Source organism: Notothenia rossii (genome assembly GCF_949606895.1).
Source record: "Notothenia rossii genome assembly, chromosome: 11".
Taxonomy (NCBI): domain Eukaryota; kingdom Metazoa; phylum Chordata; class Actinopteri; order Perciformes; family Nototheniidae; genus Notothenia; species Notothenia rossii.
The window spans coordinates 18,224,022-18,243,272 of record NC_136910.1 but is presented as its reverse complement, the minus strand read 5'-3'; the positions used below and the strand labels follow the sequence as shown (position 1 = coordinate 18,243,272).

The 19,251-nt window shown below is 39.9% G+C and overlaps 1 protein-coding gene across 1 annotated transcript in view; it reads right to left on the bottom strand.

Annotated features, from left to right (window-relative positions):
* The window catches only part of dusp3a (dual specificity phosphatase 3a), a 31,263-nt gene extending 19,029 nt beyond the window's left edge, over positions 1-12,234 (bottom strand). The window contains exon 1 of the mRNA XM_079659475.1: positions 11,861-12,234. Within this exon, the coding sequence (XP_079515601.1) occupies positions 11,861-12,057 (197 nt within the window). The 5' untranslated portion in view covers positions 12,058-12,234. The remainder of the gene's footprint in view (positions 1-11,860) is intronic.
* Between the last annotated feature and the right edge of the window lie 7,017 nt (positions 12,235-19,251).

Genomic DNA, 19,251 nt, shown 5'->3' with positions numbered 1-19,251 from the left:
GATTAACCCAGCTTCCCCAAATTTCTTTCTTTTTGGTGTCTATATACGCCGGGATCCGGAGTCAAGGATGATCCTGCGTTCCTGTGTCATGGATCGCGAGTCCTGGATCTTGAGTTGTGGCTGTGGTCCTGGATCATAAGTCCTGGATGGATATCTTCGTGGATTCATCTTCCTATTATACACACATGAATTTCCAAACATTTGGACTACCTATGTTGCAAATGTATTATCTTTTCAATTTACACACGGCATCTATTGCACGTCTGTCCATCCTGGGAGAGGGATCCCTCCTCTGTTGCTCTACCTGAGGTTTCTCCCATTTTTCCCTTTAAACTGTGGGTTTTCTCTGGAAGTTTTTCCTTGTACGATGTGAGGGTCTAAGGACAGAGGGTGTCGTATTGTCATACTGATATTCTGTACAAACTGTGAAGTCCACTGAGACAAATGTAACATTTGTGATATTGGGCTATATAAATAAACATTGATTGATTGATTACAGAGGTTTTGCAGCATTATCTTGACAGGTAAGGTGAAGGGTGCTAAAAATCCAACGGGATCGTTGACCGAGCTCACCACCGACAGGATACCTCTTCTTGTGAATGGTCTTTCTTGGACTGCCATCTTGAACCTAAAGGTTTCTGCGCACCACTGCAGTCCCAGGGTTCTTTCGACAGGAAGGCTGTTTCTGTCGAAATCCAGTTCTTTCAGATCCTTGGCTCTTTTCTCCACATCAATGGCTTCCAACACTGACCTGCTGATGCTGATCCATTTCAGGAGTTGGAATCGTCCCAACTGGCATAGAGTGGTCTGGTCTGTAACCAAAGACATGGCTTCTGCCTCTAAAGACAAGGATTTCAAGCAATCGTTCACATAAAAGTTCTGCTTGATGGTGTCTCTTACATGAACTGGGAAGTCTACTTTGTGGTCTTCAGCCGTTTTCTAAGGGCAAAACTGGCACAGCTGGGCGAAGATATTGCACCAATCAGATGAACAGTCATTCTGTACTCAGTGAGCGGCTGTGTCAGATCACCTCTTGGCCACCATAGGAAGCGAAGAAAGTCTACATCCTGTTTTGTCACTTGGACTTGATGATACATAGCTTTTATGTCAGCCATAACTGCTATAGAGATTAGGCGAAACCTTGTGAGAACTCCGAGCAAGGAATTTGTCAAGTCAGGTCCCTGGAGTAGTTTAGTGTTGAGTCTCACACGTTTGTAGCTTGCCGCACAGTCAAATACCACTCTCAGGGTTTTCTTTTTTTCTTTTTTTCTTTTCCTTCTTTTCTTTTCACCTGATGCTCTGGCACACTCTCTGCATAGCTGTTGTTTATGACATCGCCAAGAAAGTTGGTGTATTCCTCTTTGAATATTGGATTTCTCTCCAATTTCCTTTTGAGGCAGAGGACCCTTTGCTCAGCAAGATGGCGGTTGTTGGGCATGACAACATTGTCCTCTTCTCTTAAAGGCAACTTCAAGCAGTAATGTCTATTGTTGAGTTCAGCTGAAGTGTTGGCAATTTGCATGAACTTAAGATCTTCTATGGACATTGCTGGCTTGTCTTCTGCTGATTTCTCATTGAAGTCATGGTTGCACTGCTTCACCAGCAGTTCCTCTATGTGAGCAATGGATATGCGGTTGGCTGTGACTGTGGGGCAGCTACTCCCACTCTCATTGCCTCCTCTCAATGGTCCGTTGACAACCCATCCCAATAGGGTTCTAACAGCGTAAAGTCCTTTACCCCTGCTGTTTATCACTTCCCATGGCTCCATTACTTCTGGAGAGTTAGTTCCAATTAACAGCTCCACATCAGCATCGATAGCAGGAATTTCCAAAGAGTCCAAGTATGGCCAAGCATACAAGTCTTCCTGTTGTGGGATGTTATTACGAGTCACAGGCATCTTGCGTTGGGTGTACACATCAGGCAACTCAATATAGATGTTACCATTGAGTGCATCTACCTCTAGTCCTGAGATGACGTGACTGTTGACAAAGCTTTCTTTATTCATTGTTTTCATCAGGAATTTAGTGTTCCTTCCTCTCACCTTTAGCTTCCTCATCAGTTGCTCAGAGCAGAAAGTAGATGAGCTGCCGGGATCTAAAAATGCATAGGTCTTTAGAATTGTGCTGTCTTTCTTTGCCTTGATCTTTACAGGCACAATTGACAAGACGCAATCCTGTGCTCCGGCCCCTATATGGCCACATGTCTTGGGAATAGTGGCTTGACTCATCCATGTTGTTTCTTGCTGTGTGTCCTTTGATTTGATTTCTTTCCATTCCTTTGCATGGATATGGAGAATGCTAGGATGTTTCAGGTTACACAACTTACAAGACAGCCGACTGTGACAATCTTTACTCATGTGTCCAACTGATAGACATCCAAAACAAGCACCTTTCTTTTTTAGGAAATCAATTTTATCCCGATGCTGCTTCTTTTTCATCTTGGGGCACACTTCCAATCTGTGGCCCTCTTCACACAGCAGACAAGGTCCCTTTGTTGACTTATCAGGTAAGTATTTCTCCTTTTGAGTTTCAGAGTTAACAGCTGCCACAGATGTAGCGAAACTGCTTCCTTTCTCCTTTATGCGTCCCTGTGACACTTTATTTCCAACTTTGAATTTTGAGAATGAGACAACTGTGTCTTGAATGTCTCCATACAGTGGGTCAGATGCAATAGACACTTGCCTCTCAATAAAATTGACCAAGTCACTGAAACCTGCTTGACGATGGCGTCTCTCCTGATGTTCAAAAGCAATGTTTCTCAATTTTTCCCTCAGTTTGTATGGTAACTTCATGATTATAGCATGTATGTTTGATGGCATATTCTTTTCTGACATGTAGCTTATGTCCTCCATAGCGTTACAGCAGACGCGTAGGAATAGTGACAATTCTTGTAAGGTTTTGATGTCCTCTGACTTCAGTGGTGCCCATCCAAGTGCTTTTACCATATATGCAGTGGCTATTTTTTGCTCATTTCCAAAGCGTTGTTTTAAAAGCATTCTTGCTCTTTGATACCCCCTGTCAGATGGCATGTGTTGACAGCTCTTGACCAGCTCTCTAGGTTGCCCTCGAGTGTACTGCTCCAGGTAGTATAAGCAGTCTACACTGCTAGCAGCTTTTACTTCCACTCCATTTTCAAAAGCTCTGACAAATAAGTTGTACTCAAGAGGGTTTCCATCAAACACTGGTATGTCCCTTGGGGGTAATGATAATGAAGAATGCTGTTGCACTAGTAATGCTGTGATGTCGTTTTGCTTTTGCATGATGGTGAAAATATTGCCTTGGTCCGGTTCCTCACTGTTTTGGTTTGATTGCTGTGATGGCTGTGCAGTTGGATATGACTGACTAGATCTTTGAGGCATTCTGCCTTGGTCCTCATCGACTTGGATACATTGCTGTTGTGTATATACAGTACACTGGGATATGACTGCAAAGACCTTTGAGGCATCCTTGGGATGTGATTTGAAGCATAGGTTTTTGATCTGGTTCCTTGTGAAATGGTTTCTTTGCGCCGTGCCCCTGTTCCACTTGGCATTGTAGCTAAAGTGTTGAACTGGTTGTATGGATCCTGTAGCTGCTGAGACTGTAATGGCATTGCAGCTTTAGCAGATCCTGTTGGTGGATTGTACTGGTTGTATGGATTTTGATGTGATTGAGTGGGTTTTGTAGTTTTACTGCCTTCTGTTGGTGGATGATTGTATTGACAGTTTGGCTCCAATAATTGTGCTTTCATTGAAATAGCAGTTTTACTGCCTCCTGTTGGTGGATGATTGACAGCACAACTTGAAGTTTGTGGAACGAATGGCACAGCAGAGGGTTTGAGAGCAGACTTGTGTTTTGACACATATTAATTTGTTCCATTTGTGACTCCTATGTCAGACCCTCTGTTTCTGAATACTGTGACTTTTGCTGTCTGCGCAGCAATCTGACTTTGCACTTCAAGCAATTCCCTTTTCTTCCTAATTTGAGCCTCTTGAGCTTCCAGCTCATGCTTTTCCTTGAGAGCAGCCTCCAAAGGCAGGAGTGCAGCCCTTTCAGCCTCTGCCTTGATACGTGCAGAGCACGTTGTTGACCTTGAGGACCTTGAATGGCCAGAGCTTCCACCTGACACATTTGTTTTGTCACCAATGTTAGAAATACTGTTATTTGGCCCAATATTATCCAGCTCCTCATTTGCATGTAACACATCATTTTCATTTGAGCCACTGTTATCCACAACCTCATTTGCATTATTTGTCACATCATCGATTTCATCATCCTCAACCTGTATGCATTTCTCCCCGTTTGCATGGACCCATTTTTTCAATTTTGTGTATTACTCCTTTAACATTGTGCATTTGATTTTGAAACCATTCCGTTTGTTTAAACATTTCATCCTCAGGCAACAAAGGTTTTAATGACTCATGCAACCTTGTAGTTTCCCCACACAGTTTCCACAACATTTCATGTTTGATTTGGATGTCAGAAACATTTCCATTTGAAATCATCATTTGTTCCAATTCCTTTGCCATTTACACAATTGCTTTATCCCAGAATTCCTGTCCTTTTGCATAGATAATATCTTTGCTTCCGCTGCTTTATATGTGAGTTTAGCTGTCCTTTTACCAAGCCCATCCTCCTTTTCAGTTTGATTGACAGCAGCGTTCATTTCTGCGTTCATTTCCTGATTTTCCTCATTACTCATGGCCATTATTTAGCAATCCACGGAGGCTTTGTTTAGAATTACTTTATGGGATTTTCCTGTATCCCGTTGCGTGAAGGCCACTCTCCTCCGCAACCTTTTATTCATTCATAAATACTCCTACCGTGACTTTGATGTTTGGTCCGTCCCCGTTCCTCTTGCGGGTGCGTAACGTCGATTTAAGTCGGGGAAAGTCAATGAGTACAGCGCTGTCCTATGTCCATCCGTCTTTGGAAGCAAGTTTTTCAACAAATGTGAAGGCAACCGAACAACAAATATTTGCCAGTGAGGGATATGGTGTGAAGCTTTTCCAGACGCGTGGTGTTGACAGCAAATCAGGTCTTCTCTTTGAGTGCATTTAAGATGTTTATTTGGATTGCAGGATGATGACAGCAAAACAAGAGCCGGGTGTTTAACTGATAACTAAACAACTAAACTGTGATAAAGAAATAAACCGAAATTAACTCAAAACAAACAGAAAATAAGCGAAAACACGCACGGTAGAAAAACTGTGTGGCTTCCCTGTGGTGATTCCCAATCCCTAATGCTGTGCACCGGTGTCCTCCCCAAATAATAGGCTGTACCCTGAAATTGGCTGAGTCCCCGCCTATGCCCAGGTCAATTCAGTAGTATCACAGCACCTTCATATACAAATATTAAAATACATCAAATTGGCTGCAACAAGTGTTGTCATAGTTGGACAGCTCAGATCTGTTGTATGAAGCGATGCCGGTAGCGGAGGTAAGGCACACACACCAAATGTTCAAGACATTGTTAATACAGCGAAAATCAAAGCTGACGATCTCTTGGTTCGATATGTTTTCTCCCCCAGACAACATGGACATAAGAAAAAAAAAATCAAAGAAGAGGAAAGTAAGTCATCAGCTGGTAGCAGTTAATCAGTTAACAGTGATGGCGGCGGCGGCGGCGTCTCACTTCTGGAGAGGAGTTTTGTCTTTACAGGGTATGTCATGATAGAGGGATACAAATACTGAATAGTTTAGATCAGCGCCATATAGATAGAAGAGTTACGACATCTCCATTCACTCCAATGGACCAGTTTTTTTACAGCAATGGCGGATCGTGGAGCTCTCAATAGTTCCCCGGAAGTTTGCTTGCCGCTGACTTTCGGGGCTATCTGCGGCTAGCAGCGCAGTAGAGTTGCAGCATAATAGACCGTTCGTGTTGGACTTTTAAAAAGGTAAGAAGACGTTTAAAGATTTATATTGCGGATATTATCAGCACATCTGAGTCAAATTAACATGTGTATTAAAGGATGTTAGTGGATTATCCCTAAATCCGTAGATTTAGGGAACGTTTACAGATAACAGATTAGGCTAGGATTCCAGATAAAGTGAGCAACACACGTTAACCATGAACAGCCTATTAATCCGTTCTCTTAACGTTATTTCTTCCAACGTTGTGGAATTAGAGAAAAGGGGCTTCTTAACGTGCTTTTATCCGGGCTGGAGGGAGTTACATATTAGTTAAATATAACATTGGGGCGTGTGATTGTAGTGGGTGGAGGTGGTGAAATGAGGGTATCTTTTTTGGAGTTCAAGCTAGTATATTATAGTTAACGTTACACAATAATAAGGAAGAGAGCTATGTTTGTGATACATCGCTATTGATATGGATTTAGAGTGCATATTTGAGACTTCCAAACAGTAAACAAAAACATAACTTATGGGTGAGTGTTTTTAGCAGAGCCATTTAATGTCCTTGTGATTCTGTTGATTATTACCTGTCTGTATTGTGTTGCAGCTCAGCTGATTTTGGATTGATGGCAAGAGGAGAGGGACTTAAGTGAGAGTGAAAACACAAGGTAAGTTTCAAATAGGTCAGCAATTTCCCATCCTATGGGTTGCTAGTTGTATCTAACCCTTTTTCCTGTCTCCCTCTTTCAGCACAAGAACCCCAGGGGGATTCAATGGAGCCTGAAGACCTGCAATGAGACCCTCACCCTGCACCTGAGTCTCACCTCCCAGAGTTTTGCAAGCCTCTCGCTGTTCCTTATTTTGATTAAACAGACGTTAAGCTTCCCAATGGTGTGGTCTTAGTTTTGTGAAAAATATGATCCCCTCACATGTGTTGTTGCTGTTGTTGTCTTTTCTGATAGTTGACTTGAGCCAGCCATTCTTTCCTCCCCTCTGTGTCAGTGGGGAAACTTTACATGTGTACTCCATTCTCAGAGTGCTTGGAGCATCCCCCGGCAACACAGCAAACCATGGGGGAGACGATATGCCAGGACAACACAGAGGAAAAGGCACAGACAAACTGCATGATATGCTATTCAATGTTTATTGAATTCCATTTATTTACAATGGATGTTCCTAAAACAACACATTTAACATCATCATCATCATGCTGCTGCTGCTGCTGCTAGTGCTTTGACTCATTGTGCTGTCAGTTGACAATCATTGATAGGCACATGTGGGTCTCCTGTCCTTTCTGAAAGTCATAAAGATTACATTAGTACTTTAGATTACTTGTGTCCTCAATTACCATGGGATTACTGAAACCACCATGAATTAAAGAAATGGTAGAAATGTATCTAATCTGAATTTTGAAACCTTCCTTCCCATCCTCTCCCTCTAAATATATCAATAAACATTAGGATGTGATGCTCCTGACTACCATACAGGTTTAAGAAGATAATATTTGTTTTAAAGAATTCAAAGCTATAAATAAACAGCAACAGGCTCTTTAACCAAGGCAACGTTAGCCTAACATGTATATGTTAACTGGTAAGATAGCTGTTCACACTATGTATATTTTTCTACTATTTGTAATGCTATTTTATTTCTATTTAAGATGTTTAAATTTTTGATTGTTTAATTCTAGTATTTTAACTGTCTAATGTACAATGCCTTGTCTTTTGCTGCTGCAGCATAAACCTTTCCCCAATTGGTATCAATAAAGTACTTCCTATTTTTATCTTAATCCTCAAATATTAGCAAATGTTACTTTAAAAAAAAAAAAACATTGATGTAACTACATACACATATCGATAAGTCAAAACCTTTGTTGACCACTAATTACCAAAAATTGCATTTCTATCCTAGTATTAATGCATTCAAATTGTGATTCAAATGGCCCGCCACGAACTTCCGGGGAACATTGAGTCTCCCTGAACCATGTGACGATCAAGCATTTTGGACTTCCGTTGTCGCAACTTTTCTATCTATACAGTATGGCGCTGGTTTAGATGAGAAAAGGCATCGAAATGCCAGGTTACTAGTATTTATCATGTGAACAGGGAACATGAATAACCCAATCTCTCTGTGCTCATGTAAACACCATAATGTCCATGTAGAGACGCAGTCAGTGTGTTTTACTGGAGCCTCAGTTCGATAAGAGATTATTTTGTTTTAATAATACTTCTTATCATTCAGAAGATTTTTGTGTGTGTTTATGTTTTACTGAGTGCTTATAGGCAATTTCCATCCCAGTGTTCAGTTAACTATTTATTTTCTGTGCACATTACATAGACTAGCTAATATTCTACCTACTGCTTGGGGCTTTGAGTCTTCAAAATGTCCAATGTCACAGACTGGGACTTACTTTAGAGTCAGTTGTATTTACATTCAGTATGACTTGTTATGATTCAATGTGAAAGAGTATACTGCTCAATAAATAATGAATCACTTCACCACCTCTCTTGACATCTAGGCGCTTGAGAGTGAGTCAGAGGCAGAATACAGGGACAGTGGAGAGAGGTTCATTGCTGAGGTGAGTGATGAAAGGGAAATGACAGTTTAGAGTAAATTGTGATGTGGACTCTCATCCCAGAATTTTAAGGAAATCAGTGGGGATATTGAACAGGAAACATTTCAGTCAAGGGGCATCATATGACCAATAGAGACAGAAAAGCAACATTTATTTGAACATTTAAGTCAATGATACCATTCCGAGGTGAACTTAACATCAGTATGGAGTCAGATCAGTCTCAATATTAATAAATGCTCACCGAAGGATTCACAAATGTATTTTGCGATTTATATATAAATGACTCTCCACAACAATATCTCTCAATGCACTCACAAATATTTATTGTTGTATATAAATGTACAAAAAATGGGCATTTAAACTGCTTTTTATTAATTCAAAGACGGCTCTGAATTAATAATCAAATATGTTTCCTTTCTTTACTACTGGATGAAATTACAAAATGTACCCATCATTTTCCTCATGGTAGTATGGCCACATAAAAGTATCAAACCATCTGTTAAAATGCAGCAGAATACAGGAAATCTATTTTTTTTTTTCGTGGGGGGGATCCCCAAACCCCCCCGTTAAAAATGTCCCCCCCACATTCAGGATGCTTCCTACGCCCATGATCACCACAATGAAACACATCCAGAAGAATCTCATGCAAAGCTGCCTGCCTGCCTTCCTTTGATTCTCTCTGAACTGCCTGGTCTTTTTAATGTTTAATGTCCAACCATTTGTGCAGATAGCATGAAGTAGAAAAGATCGGCGATCGCCGATGCTAGTGTTAGCATTTCTCCCCCGGGCTTAAATTGTGTATTATAGAATGATCACACCGGTGACAGTACTCTTCAAAGGGTTCACGAAATATGACTACTACTCTTATTGTTTAATATTTTGGGGTTACTTAATGTTACTTCATATTAAGGCTAATAAAAATGACAAGGCTGTAATGCTAACTAACGTGCTAGCTACTAGCTAGGTAGCTAACTCGACCCAGCCACTCCTGGTTATTTCATCAGACGGGAAGCGAAAGAACGAGCAAGACCCATTGCTGGTATGATAACAACCTGGTACTAAGCACACAGGCATCTTGTTAAAGTTATCTTATCTTATCTTAGCCAGCGCCATATAGATAGATTATATCTATATGGCGCTGATCTTAGCTATCTTTTAGTGGAGGAAAACAATTGTGACATCACTTACGCGACTCTGGGATTTGTAGTCTTTCTAGTTGCGTATTTTTCATAGTCTTATATTTCAACAGTTTTACGACAAACTGTGACTTTTTTGACATGGAAATTATTTTTTTAAGATTGACAAACATCATGTGTAATTCATGGCACAATTCAAACGGGATGGAAAGAAACGTTTTCTCTCTCCATTGACTTCAATACATTATTTTCCTAAATGAAGTTCCATGGACCGGAAGTACTGTAGATGGGCGTGACTTCGCCACTCTATATTACATTAAAGCCCAGCAAAATGTATTTGAAAATTATATTTCCGTTTTAGCTTTCAGAAAAATGTGACACTTGAAACCTTGAATGATTTCAGTTTTTTTTCAATTTGGGGTAATTACTATATTTAAGGGTGTTATTTACTCAATGTTGCATTAAAATACTCGTTGTTAAACCATTTATTTTGTGTGTGATAATGTACAAAACTGATACATGTACAATAAATATTTGATACCTGTGCCAATGTGAAAGAAAAATGATGGTAACAATCCCACAAAAATATCGTTTTTTTTCATACAGGCATATAATACATCTCCCACATAATCTGTACACAGTGTCCCAGAGTGCAGTAGTACCCAGAACTGGTTTTACTGGAACACCGAGCTGTAAATTCCTAAAGATTGGGCATGTTCATTACAAAGCCAATAGCATCAAGTCAACCAACAACTGTGGATTTACGGTTCTCCCCATGCCATATTTAGTATGCAATATACACTGTACTGTGTGTCTTCGTGTACTCAGCCCCTTTCACGACATGATATAGGTAAAATAGCAAAACTTAAATTATATAGCAGCAAATTATTAATCCTGAATTATACCGAGTCTGAGTATTTTTGGGTTTTTTATAATTGGTTAGGTGAAACAAGCCTGATGACTTTGGACTTCAGGAAAATGTGAGCTGCATCTTCAAAATGAATCAAACATGTGTGTTCAGGTTAAAAACAAACTACCATGTTTTGGGGTTCAACAATAAGTTGATTACTCAATTAGTCGAGAGAAAAATAATCAGGGATGTTTTGGAAACACATGGTTTTAGGTTGACAAATGTTTTATAATTTTTATAATAAGTATTTTGATCAATTTCGAATTTTGGAATGTTGGTTGGACAACCAAGACATTTGATTACGTCCCACTCAAGGATATGCTGACTAAGTGATTAAACAAGAAAATACACAAAATGATAACCAATTATGACAATAAAAGTGCAGCCATATAACTCCTGCAACCACTTAAACATTATTTTTCCAATATCAATTTTATATCAGCCTAAAAAATACAGCATATTGCTCAGCACATTTTACATTTTGATAGAGGTACCTGAGCATAAATTAAAGGATGTAGCAATTTTTTTTTTAAATAACTCACTAACAACTACTTTTACTACTGATGGATCTTTTTGTTTATATAAATGGGATAAGTGTGAAAATACAAATACAAATGTACTTGTGGTGAGTAAGGATAGTCAGCTCTAGGTGGACAACAGGTTTATTATATTATTCACAAAGTATGTACATATATTTTCTCAAGGACTTGTTTCTTGAGTACCTGACACTGATGAATGTGTTTGACACTTTTTTCTATTATGTATTTAAGTTAAAGGGTAGCCTATGATGTTTGAAAACTATGTGAGTGTCACGACTCACTGATGAGAATAACTTCCCATCACGACTCTAAAATTAAAGTTCTCTTTTTTGTCCCTCTTTGTTCTTTAGCAATCCGGGAGACTGCCTGTTGTTATTGTTTTTCTAAGCCCATTATGAATTAAAATCAAAACCTTTTTTTCTTTTAGAAGTAACATGTTGTTTCAGCCCAGCTGGGGGTAATGGAGTGGCATGAAAACGTTTCATATGGCAGATATACTATTGATGGAGGGATGCAATGAGTAAAAACAGCCCTTTGTGTCTTTCAATGTAATTCCTGGACTATTTATTCAAAGGGAGACATGATTATGTTTTTAATTACGTTACACTCTTAGACGATATCTACCTGCCCGGCTGCTGAGGCACATTGCCGGGGCTGAAATGTCGAGAACAACAGAACAATGTGTTAAAACAACAACAGGCTGTCGCTGCACTCCATAATGATAGTGAGGACACCAGAAGCACGAGCCTGCCCCGCTGTGCATGCGACACTGTTGTCATTGTCACGTCTGCTCGTTGTTTGAGGCTCGAGCACAAAAACAACCTGTCTCATCTGTCGACCGCCTAATAACGAAATGATGAATGACTCACGCGTTGCCAATGTATATCCGGGGGAACACCTCGTTAAAGTGTTGTGTCGGTAAGCTGTAGCACCCGCTGCCGTTCGACAGCAGCTCGTTGAGTTGTTGGACGGTAACCTCGCCGCCGGGAGCCACGGGAACATCCGCCGGTGGAGGCTGCTTCTGCTGCTGCTGCGCCTGTTTTGTAGGACTCAGGTGTTTCTTCATGGCTCTTCTTCTTTTTGTTTGACCTCCCCTAACTAATGTTAGATAACAGACAACCTCAAACTCGTCAGCCTCGTGCGGTTATTCAGCTGCATTTGACCTTTGCATGTGAGTCGTGCGCGGGCTTGTCTTCTTGTCTAGCCTACAAGGTGTCTGATCATGATGTGGCGGTGTGTAACAGCGGCGGGACCGACTTTTTTTTTAAGGACCAATTTACGTGGAGCTGGAGGGAGTTTCCGGTCGAAACTTTCAAAATAAACAATGGGTAATCAATTAATTCAACACATTTTGATCCAACTGTTTTACCATAATAGTAAATGAAATAATTATTGAAAATGTCCATTTCATGCATAGCCTATTCCACTGCTTTTCTTTCAATAACCATAATAATAAAATATGGTAATAATCATTAAAAATAAATAATTATGGCACCTCTATAAAACAATGACTACAAAGTGCACTTGCAAAAAAACATGAAGCAGAAACAAAAACAAATATAATTGAAGGTTTACATGAGGTAAGCAGACTAACAAACCGAGGTAAAATTAAGAACAAGTGTGTGCCAAAACATTTATTTTAATGGGTTGCAATCGGTTGCAATCTATGGTTGCAATGCAGAGGAAGAAGACCTAGACTACCTTTTACTGGCTTATATTCTCTGTATTGCTTTTAGTTTTTTCTCTTGTTATGTTTGCTAGTGTTGTTCCGTGTGGGAATACAATTTATTCTAACTTTTCAATGATCATGTTTTACATTACTGATTCGGTTCTTTAGTTGCAGATGCAAAGGCAGTGGCAGGTGTTTTGGCGCTTTTATTTTAAAAACAAACTCATGCATCTTCCGGTTTTTCCTATCTGTTTGTGGCCAACTTGACGCAGCTGACTCTCTCCAGTTCTATCTCCAGCAGACACACCCCACCGGCAGTCAGACTCTCAGGAGACTCGAGCTGGACCCGAGGACAGTAGTGACAAGAGAGAGAGAGCGTGCTGCCTTCAAGGACTTCGCGTAACATCCTAAAATAAGGCATTTGAGCTAGGTTTCATCACGAAATGTTTTCGATTTTCATAACAACTATAAGTCCCCGCTTTACAGATCCGATGTTTGTGGATAATACATATTTAAGTACAGTTTAAAGTTCGAGTCTGTGCGACTAAAGGGTGTCTATGTTGTGCGCACAACAAGTGGTCAATTGTTTTGCTTCTTAAAACTGGCAACATGAAACTGAAACAACCAGACATTGAAAAGTTCCCGAACATTTGTCAAAGACATGTTTTTATTTTAAATAACACTCACAACAAAGGCCACTAATGAACGATTTCAGTTGAGTTTTGCTCATAGTTAAACAGTCCATTGTCCAGTCAAGATTAAGGTTGATTTTATTTTCCAACATATTGTCATGCTGATGCTGTCTGTTGCTCTAAGTGTATCTTCCTAGTGAATGCCATTATCGTTAACCCTGTCATCTCCCCAACAAGTGTTCGATATGTCCCTACCCATACCTACAAAATTAGCCCCAGTAGAGACACTCTTCCAATTGGATCACACCAGCCACAACACCAAATTGTACCGTGTAGCATCAAGAGGTGGGCCAATGCCCCCCCCCCCCCCCCCTTCATAATAATATGAATATCACTTTATCAGCCAATGATGTGATGATCTGCACCGAGTACTGTAGATTGTGCATCCTAATCTTAAACAGATGCATTGACTCTGTCCACCTCTAGATGGCAGCACATGCCTGTAGTAGGCAATGCATTCAGCTTGTGTAGGGTGATGATACTGTGCACTGAGATGGAAATACTATTTTTAGCTCTTATTAATGTATGCCTCTTGTCATGTGTATACAAATCTGAAAAGAGCTGAAATGTATTTCAAATTTCAAACTTATATTAGGATCTAAAATAATTCTTTACAGCAATATGGAGGACACATTTGGGGCATTTTGAGAGACTTGGATGTAGTGTCTCTGCTGTGAATACTGTGAACTAAGGCAGAGTGAGTGAGCTTAAACAGCATGCTTAGTATTCACTGAAATATTTACAACCACAAGATGGAGCCATTTTTCTATCAAATCAACACACTTAATTAACACACAACACACAATTAAAAATAAAACTGTAATTTGAGGGAAGCAAGTGAGGATCTTTTAAACAAAACAGTAATTATGACAAACCACACAGTGAAAACAAGTCAGAAATTAAGTGTATTTGACAGAGTTTGGGGCTTAGGGAGTGAAAGCTCCTCTGAAACCCATGAATGTGAGAGGCTTAAAGTAGGTTAATAAGTCAAAACAATTCAGGTGCATTCAGTCATGTTAAGCCAGTGGCACGCTAACAACTGATCTATTTCAGTGAAACACACTTAATAATTCATGTTTGCTGACACAACCTTTGTAAGTCTTTAAAAAAGGGCTTTGTAAGTCTTAAAAAAACTAAAACTGCATTTAATGTGAATGTATGCCGCTCACTGCATTAGACACAGTTTGCAGATGGGCATGTAAACAATTAAGAAAACAGTTTCTGAGTTTTTACACTACAAAAATTCGAAATCTTGCCATGTATATTTGTCTAATATCTAGTCAGAATATGTATTTACACCTGATATAAGACATCATAACTTCAGAAGTAACACTGCAGTGAGATATGGGTCTTGTTTTTAGAAGTAAAACAATCTTATTTTGAGTTTTATCAGATGAAACACATTCTTTTTACACATTTATTAGAAAATCACAGACTAACATCAGAAAACAGAAAACTTTGAGCATTTGCGGCAACACAACATTTCCGGATTCTGGTCAAATATAGTTCAAACTGAGTTCTCCCAGCTAATTGCAAGATCTGATTTATCGAAATATTCCATCTTATTTCAATCAATCTTACCAAGCTAATTTTCACTTTTTTTGTTGTACTTATTTCAAGTGAAAACAGCTCATTTTCATTATTGTTTAACTTGTTTTTGGAGCAGCATTTTTTCCAGTGTAAAAGTAGATCAAGTGGACAAATAGATTACATATGTAATATATGAATTCCTAGTTTTTCTTAGTGCTCAATTAACTTTGAGCTATATTTAATTATCTTCTCGAAGATCCAGCTCTAGCTCGGGTTAGCTGTTTGATGTCGATGGGCTGTTAATCCCACTGAGAAATTGTATGTGATACACATGTAATTTGTTAGATTTAGACTTGACTCAGTTGCTCTTGACCCACTTCACTTAAAGCCCCATGCCAGTCATAATTTGTGTGTTTCCATGGCGATTTAGGGGGATGCAGTGCAATACCATGGCAACAACAGATCTTGCGGAACAACATTTGAGCTTCCTGTTGCGTGCACACCTGTGTGTGTGTGTGTGTGTGTGTGTGTGTGTGTGTGTGTGTGTGTGTGTGTGTGTGTGTGTGTGTGTGGTAACACAGGCCTGCACTTAACATTTTTGAGGGTAAATTAATGGAACATGGTCATTACTCAGTAACATATGCCATACGTTCAAAAAAGGAGCCACAATAAATGCTATAATTACATTGCATTTAGCTGACGCTTTTATCCAAAGCGACTTACAATAAGTGCATTCGACCAATAAGATACAAACTTGTAGAAAACAGAATCATATAAGTACATCAGCTTTCATAGGGCCAAAACATTTCAAGTGCTACTCAACTAGCTTTAGATAAGCCAGTGCTGTGTTAGTATACAGTGGGGCAAAGAAGTATTTAGTCAGCCACCAATTGTGCAAGTTCTCCCACTTAAAAAGATGAGAGGCCTGTAACTTTCATCCTAGGTATACCTCAACTAGGAGAGACAAAATGAGAAAAAAGAAATCCAGAAAATCACATTGTCTGATTTTTAAAGAATTTATTTGCAAATTATGGTGGAAAATAAGTATTTGGTCAATAACAAAAGTTCATCTCAATACTTTGTTATATACCCTTTGTTGGCAATGACAGAGGTCAAACGTTTTCTGTAAGTCTTCAAAAGGTTTTCACACACTGTTGCTGGTATTTTGGCCCATTCCTCCATGCAGATCTCCTCTAGAGCAGTGATGTTTTGGGGCTGTCGCTGGGCAACACGGACTTTCAATTCCCTCCAAAGATTTTCTATGGGGTTGAGATCTGGAGACTAGGCCACTCCAGCGCCATATAGACTGAGAGTTACGTCATCTCCGTTCACTCCAATGGACCACTTTTTTACAGCAATGGCGGATCGTGGAGCCTCTCAATCGTTCCCCGGAAGTTAGCGCCAAGGCTAGCAGAGCTGTAGAGTTGCAGCATAATAGAACGTTCGTGACGGACTTTTAAAGGTAAGAAGGAGTTTAAAGATTTATATTGCGGATATTATCAGTACATCTGATTCAAATTAACATGTGTATTAAAGGATGTCAATGGATTATCCCTAAATTAGTAGATTTAGGGAACGTTTAAAGATAACAGATAAAGCTAGGATACCATACCATAGTACCACACTATACCATAGTGGTTAAATACACAGTATTAGGAAACACTTTATACTTACTGGACATGTTATACTCATTACATACTGTATATAAAATATGACCAAGAATATGAGACAACTTTATAGAAATTCATATCACATCTGTTACTGATGCCATTTGTCATACTTTGTTAAACTCACAAATAATAAAGTTCCATAATTTCAGTTGGGAACAAAGACCACACCTTATCTCCCCAAGGCAATTTCCCCATCCAATAGGTGTGCTATATAGGTGTGTATAACCCTTTCTCCTGTCTGTTACTCCCTCTTTCAGCACAAGAACCAGAGGGGGATTCAATGGAGCCTGAATACCTGCACTGAGACCCTCACCCTGCACCCTGAGTCTCAACTCTCAGTGTTTTTCAAGCCTTTCCCTGTTTTTTTTTATTAAACAAAAACATTAAGCTTTCCCAATGGTGTGGTTTTCGTTTTGTGAAAAAGTGCAAATGCAGTGTTTGTATATAATAACCTCACATATTTTTTTGCTGTTGGTCGTGAAATTGCTCCTGCTGATTTGAGCCAGCCATTTTTTCCTCCGCTCGGTGTCAGTGGGGAAGCCGTACATTCGTACTCCTTTCTCGGAGCGATTTGAGCATCCCCAGGCAGCACAGCAAACCATGGTGGCGACTAGGAGGCAGCACAGCAAACCAGGACAACACGGAGGAAAAGGCACAGACAAACTGCATGATATGCTATTCAATGTTTATTGAATTCCATGTATTTGCAATGGATGTTCCTAAAACAACACATTTAACATCATCATCATCATCATGCTGCTGCTGCTGCTGCTGCTGCTGCTGCAGCTAGTCCTTTGATAGTCACCTGTTGGTCTCCTGTCCTTTCTGAAAGCCATAAAGATGACATTAGTCATTTAGATTACTTGTGTCCTCAATTACCATGGGATTACTGAAACTACCATGAATTTAAGAAAATGGTAGAAATGAATCTAATCTGAATTTTGAAGCATTCCTTTAGATCCCCTCCCTCTAAATATATCAATAAACATTAGAAAGTGATTCTCCTGACTACCATGCAGGTTTAAGAAGATAATATTGGTTTTAAAGAATTCAAAGCTATAAATAAACAGCAACAGGCTCTTTAACCAAGGCACTGTAAACTAGTTGTTCACACTAATCCTAATATTATCAATTAATATTAGCAAATTCTATTTAATTTTGTAAAACATATTGATATAAATACATACACATATCGATTTGTTGTATAAATATTGCAAATCAAAACCTTTATTCACTAATAATTACCAAAAATCGTAGTTCTATCTCCTGTTATCAATGCATTCACATTGCCCGCCATGAACTTCCGGGGAACGATCCTCATCTACATGAACCACGTGACGATAACCGTTTTTCGACTTCCGCTGTCATAACTCTTCTATCTATATGGCGCTGGGCCACTCCAGGACCTTGAAATGCTTCTTACGAAGCCACTCCTTCGTTGCCCGGGCGGTGTGTTTGGGATCATTGTCATGCTGAAAGACCCAGCCACGTTTCATCTTCAATGCCCTTGCTGATGGAAGGAGGTTGTAACTCAAAATCTCACGATACATGGCCCCATTCATTCTTTCTTTTACACGGATCAGTCGTCCTGGTCCCTTTGCAGAAAAACAGCCCCAAAGCATGATGTTTCCACCCCCATGTTTCACAGTAGGTATGGTGTTTTTTGGATGCAACTCAGCATTCTTTCTCCTCCAAACACATCTAGTTGAGTTTTTACCAAAAATAAATTTTTTAGTTTCATCTGACCATATGACATTCTACCAATCCTCTTCTGGATCATCTAAATGCTCTCTAGCAAACTTCAGACGGGCCTGGACATGTACTGGCTTAAGCAGGGGGACACTTCTGGCACTGCAGGATTTGAGTCCCAGGCGGCGTAGTGTGTTACTGATGGTAGCCTTTGTTACTTTGGTCCCAGCTCTCTGCAGGTCATTGACTAGGTCCCCCCGTGTGGTTCTGGGATTTTTGATCACCGTTCTTGTGATCATTTTGACCCCACGGGGTGAGATCTTGCGTGGAGCCCCAGATCGAGGGAGATTATCAGTGTTCTTGTATGTCTTCCATTTTCTAATAATTGCTCCCACAGTTGATTTCTTCACACCAAGCTGCTTACCTATTGCAGATTCAGTCTTCCCAGCCTGGTGCAGGTCTACAATTTTGTTTCTGGTGTCCTTTGACAGCTCTTTGGTCTTGGCCATAGTGGAGTTTGGAGTGTGACTGTTTGAGGTTGTGGACAGGTGTCTTTTATACTGATAACGAGTTCAAACAGGTGCCATTAATACAGTTAACATGTGGAGGACAGAGGAGGCTCTTAAAGAAGAAGTTACAGGTCTGTGAGAGCCAGAAATCTTGTTTGTTTTTAGGTGACCAAATACTTATTTTCCACCATAATTTGCAAATCAATTCTTTAAAAATCAGACAGTGATTTTCTGCATTTTTTGTGCACGTGCTGGGGTGTATGGTTTAACCATGTCCTGGATGTAGGAAGGGCCAGATCCATTCACAGCATGGTATGCAAGTACCAGTGTCTTGAAGTGGATTCTAGCAGTTACTGGAAGCCAGTGAAGGGAGCGGAGGAGCGGTGTGGTGTGGGAGAATTTAGGAAGGTTGAAGACCAGACGAGCCGCTCATTATGGATGAGCTGCAGAGGTCGGATGGCACATGCAGGTAGACCAGCCAGGAGGGAGTTGCAGTAGTCT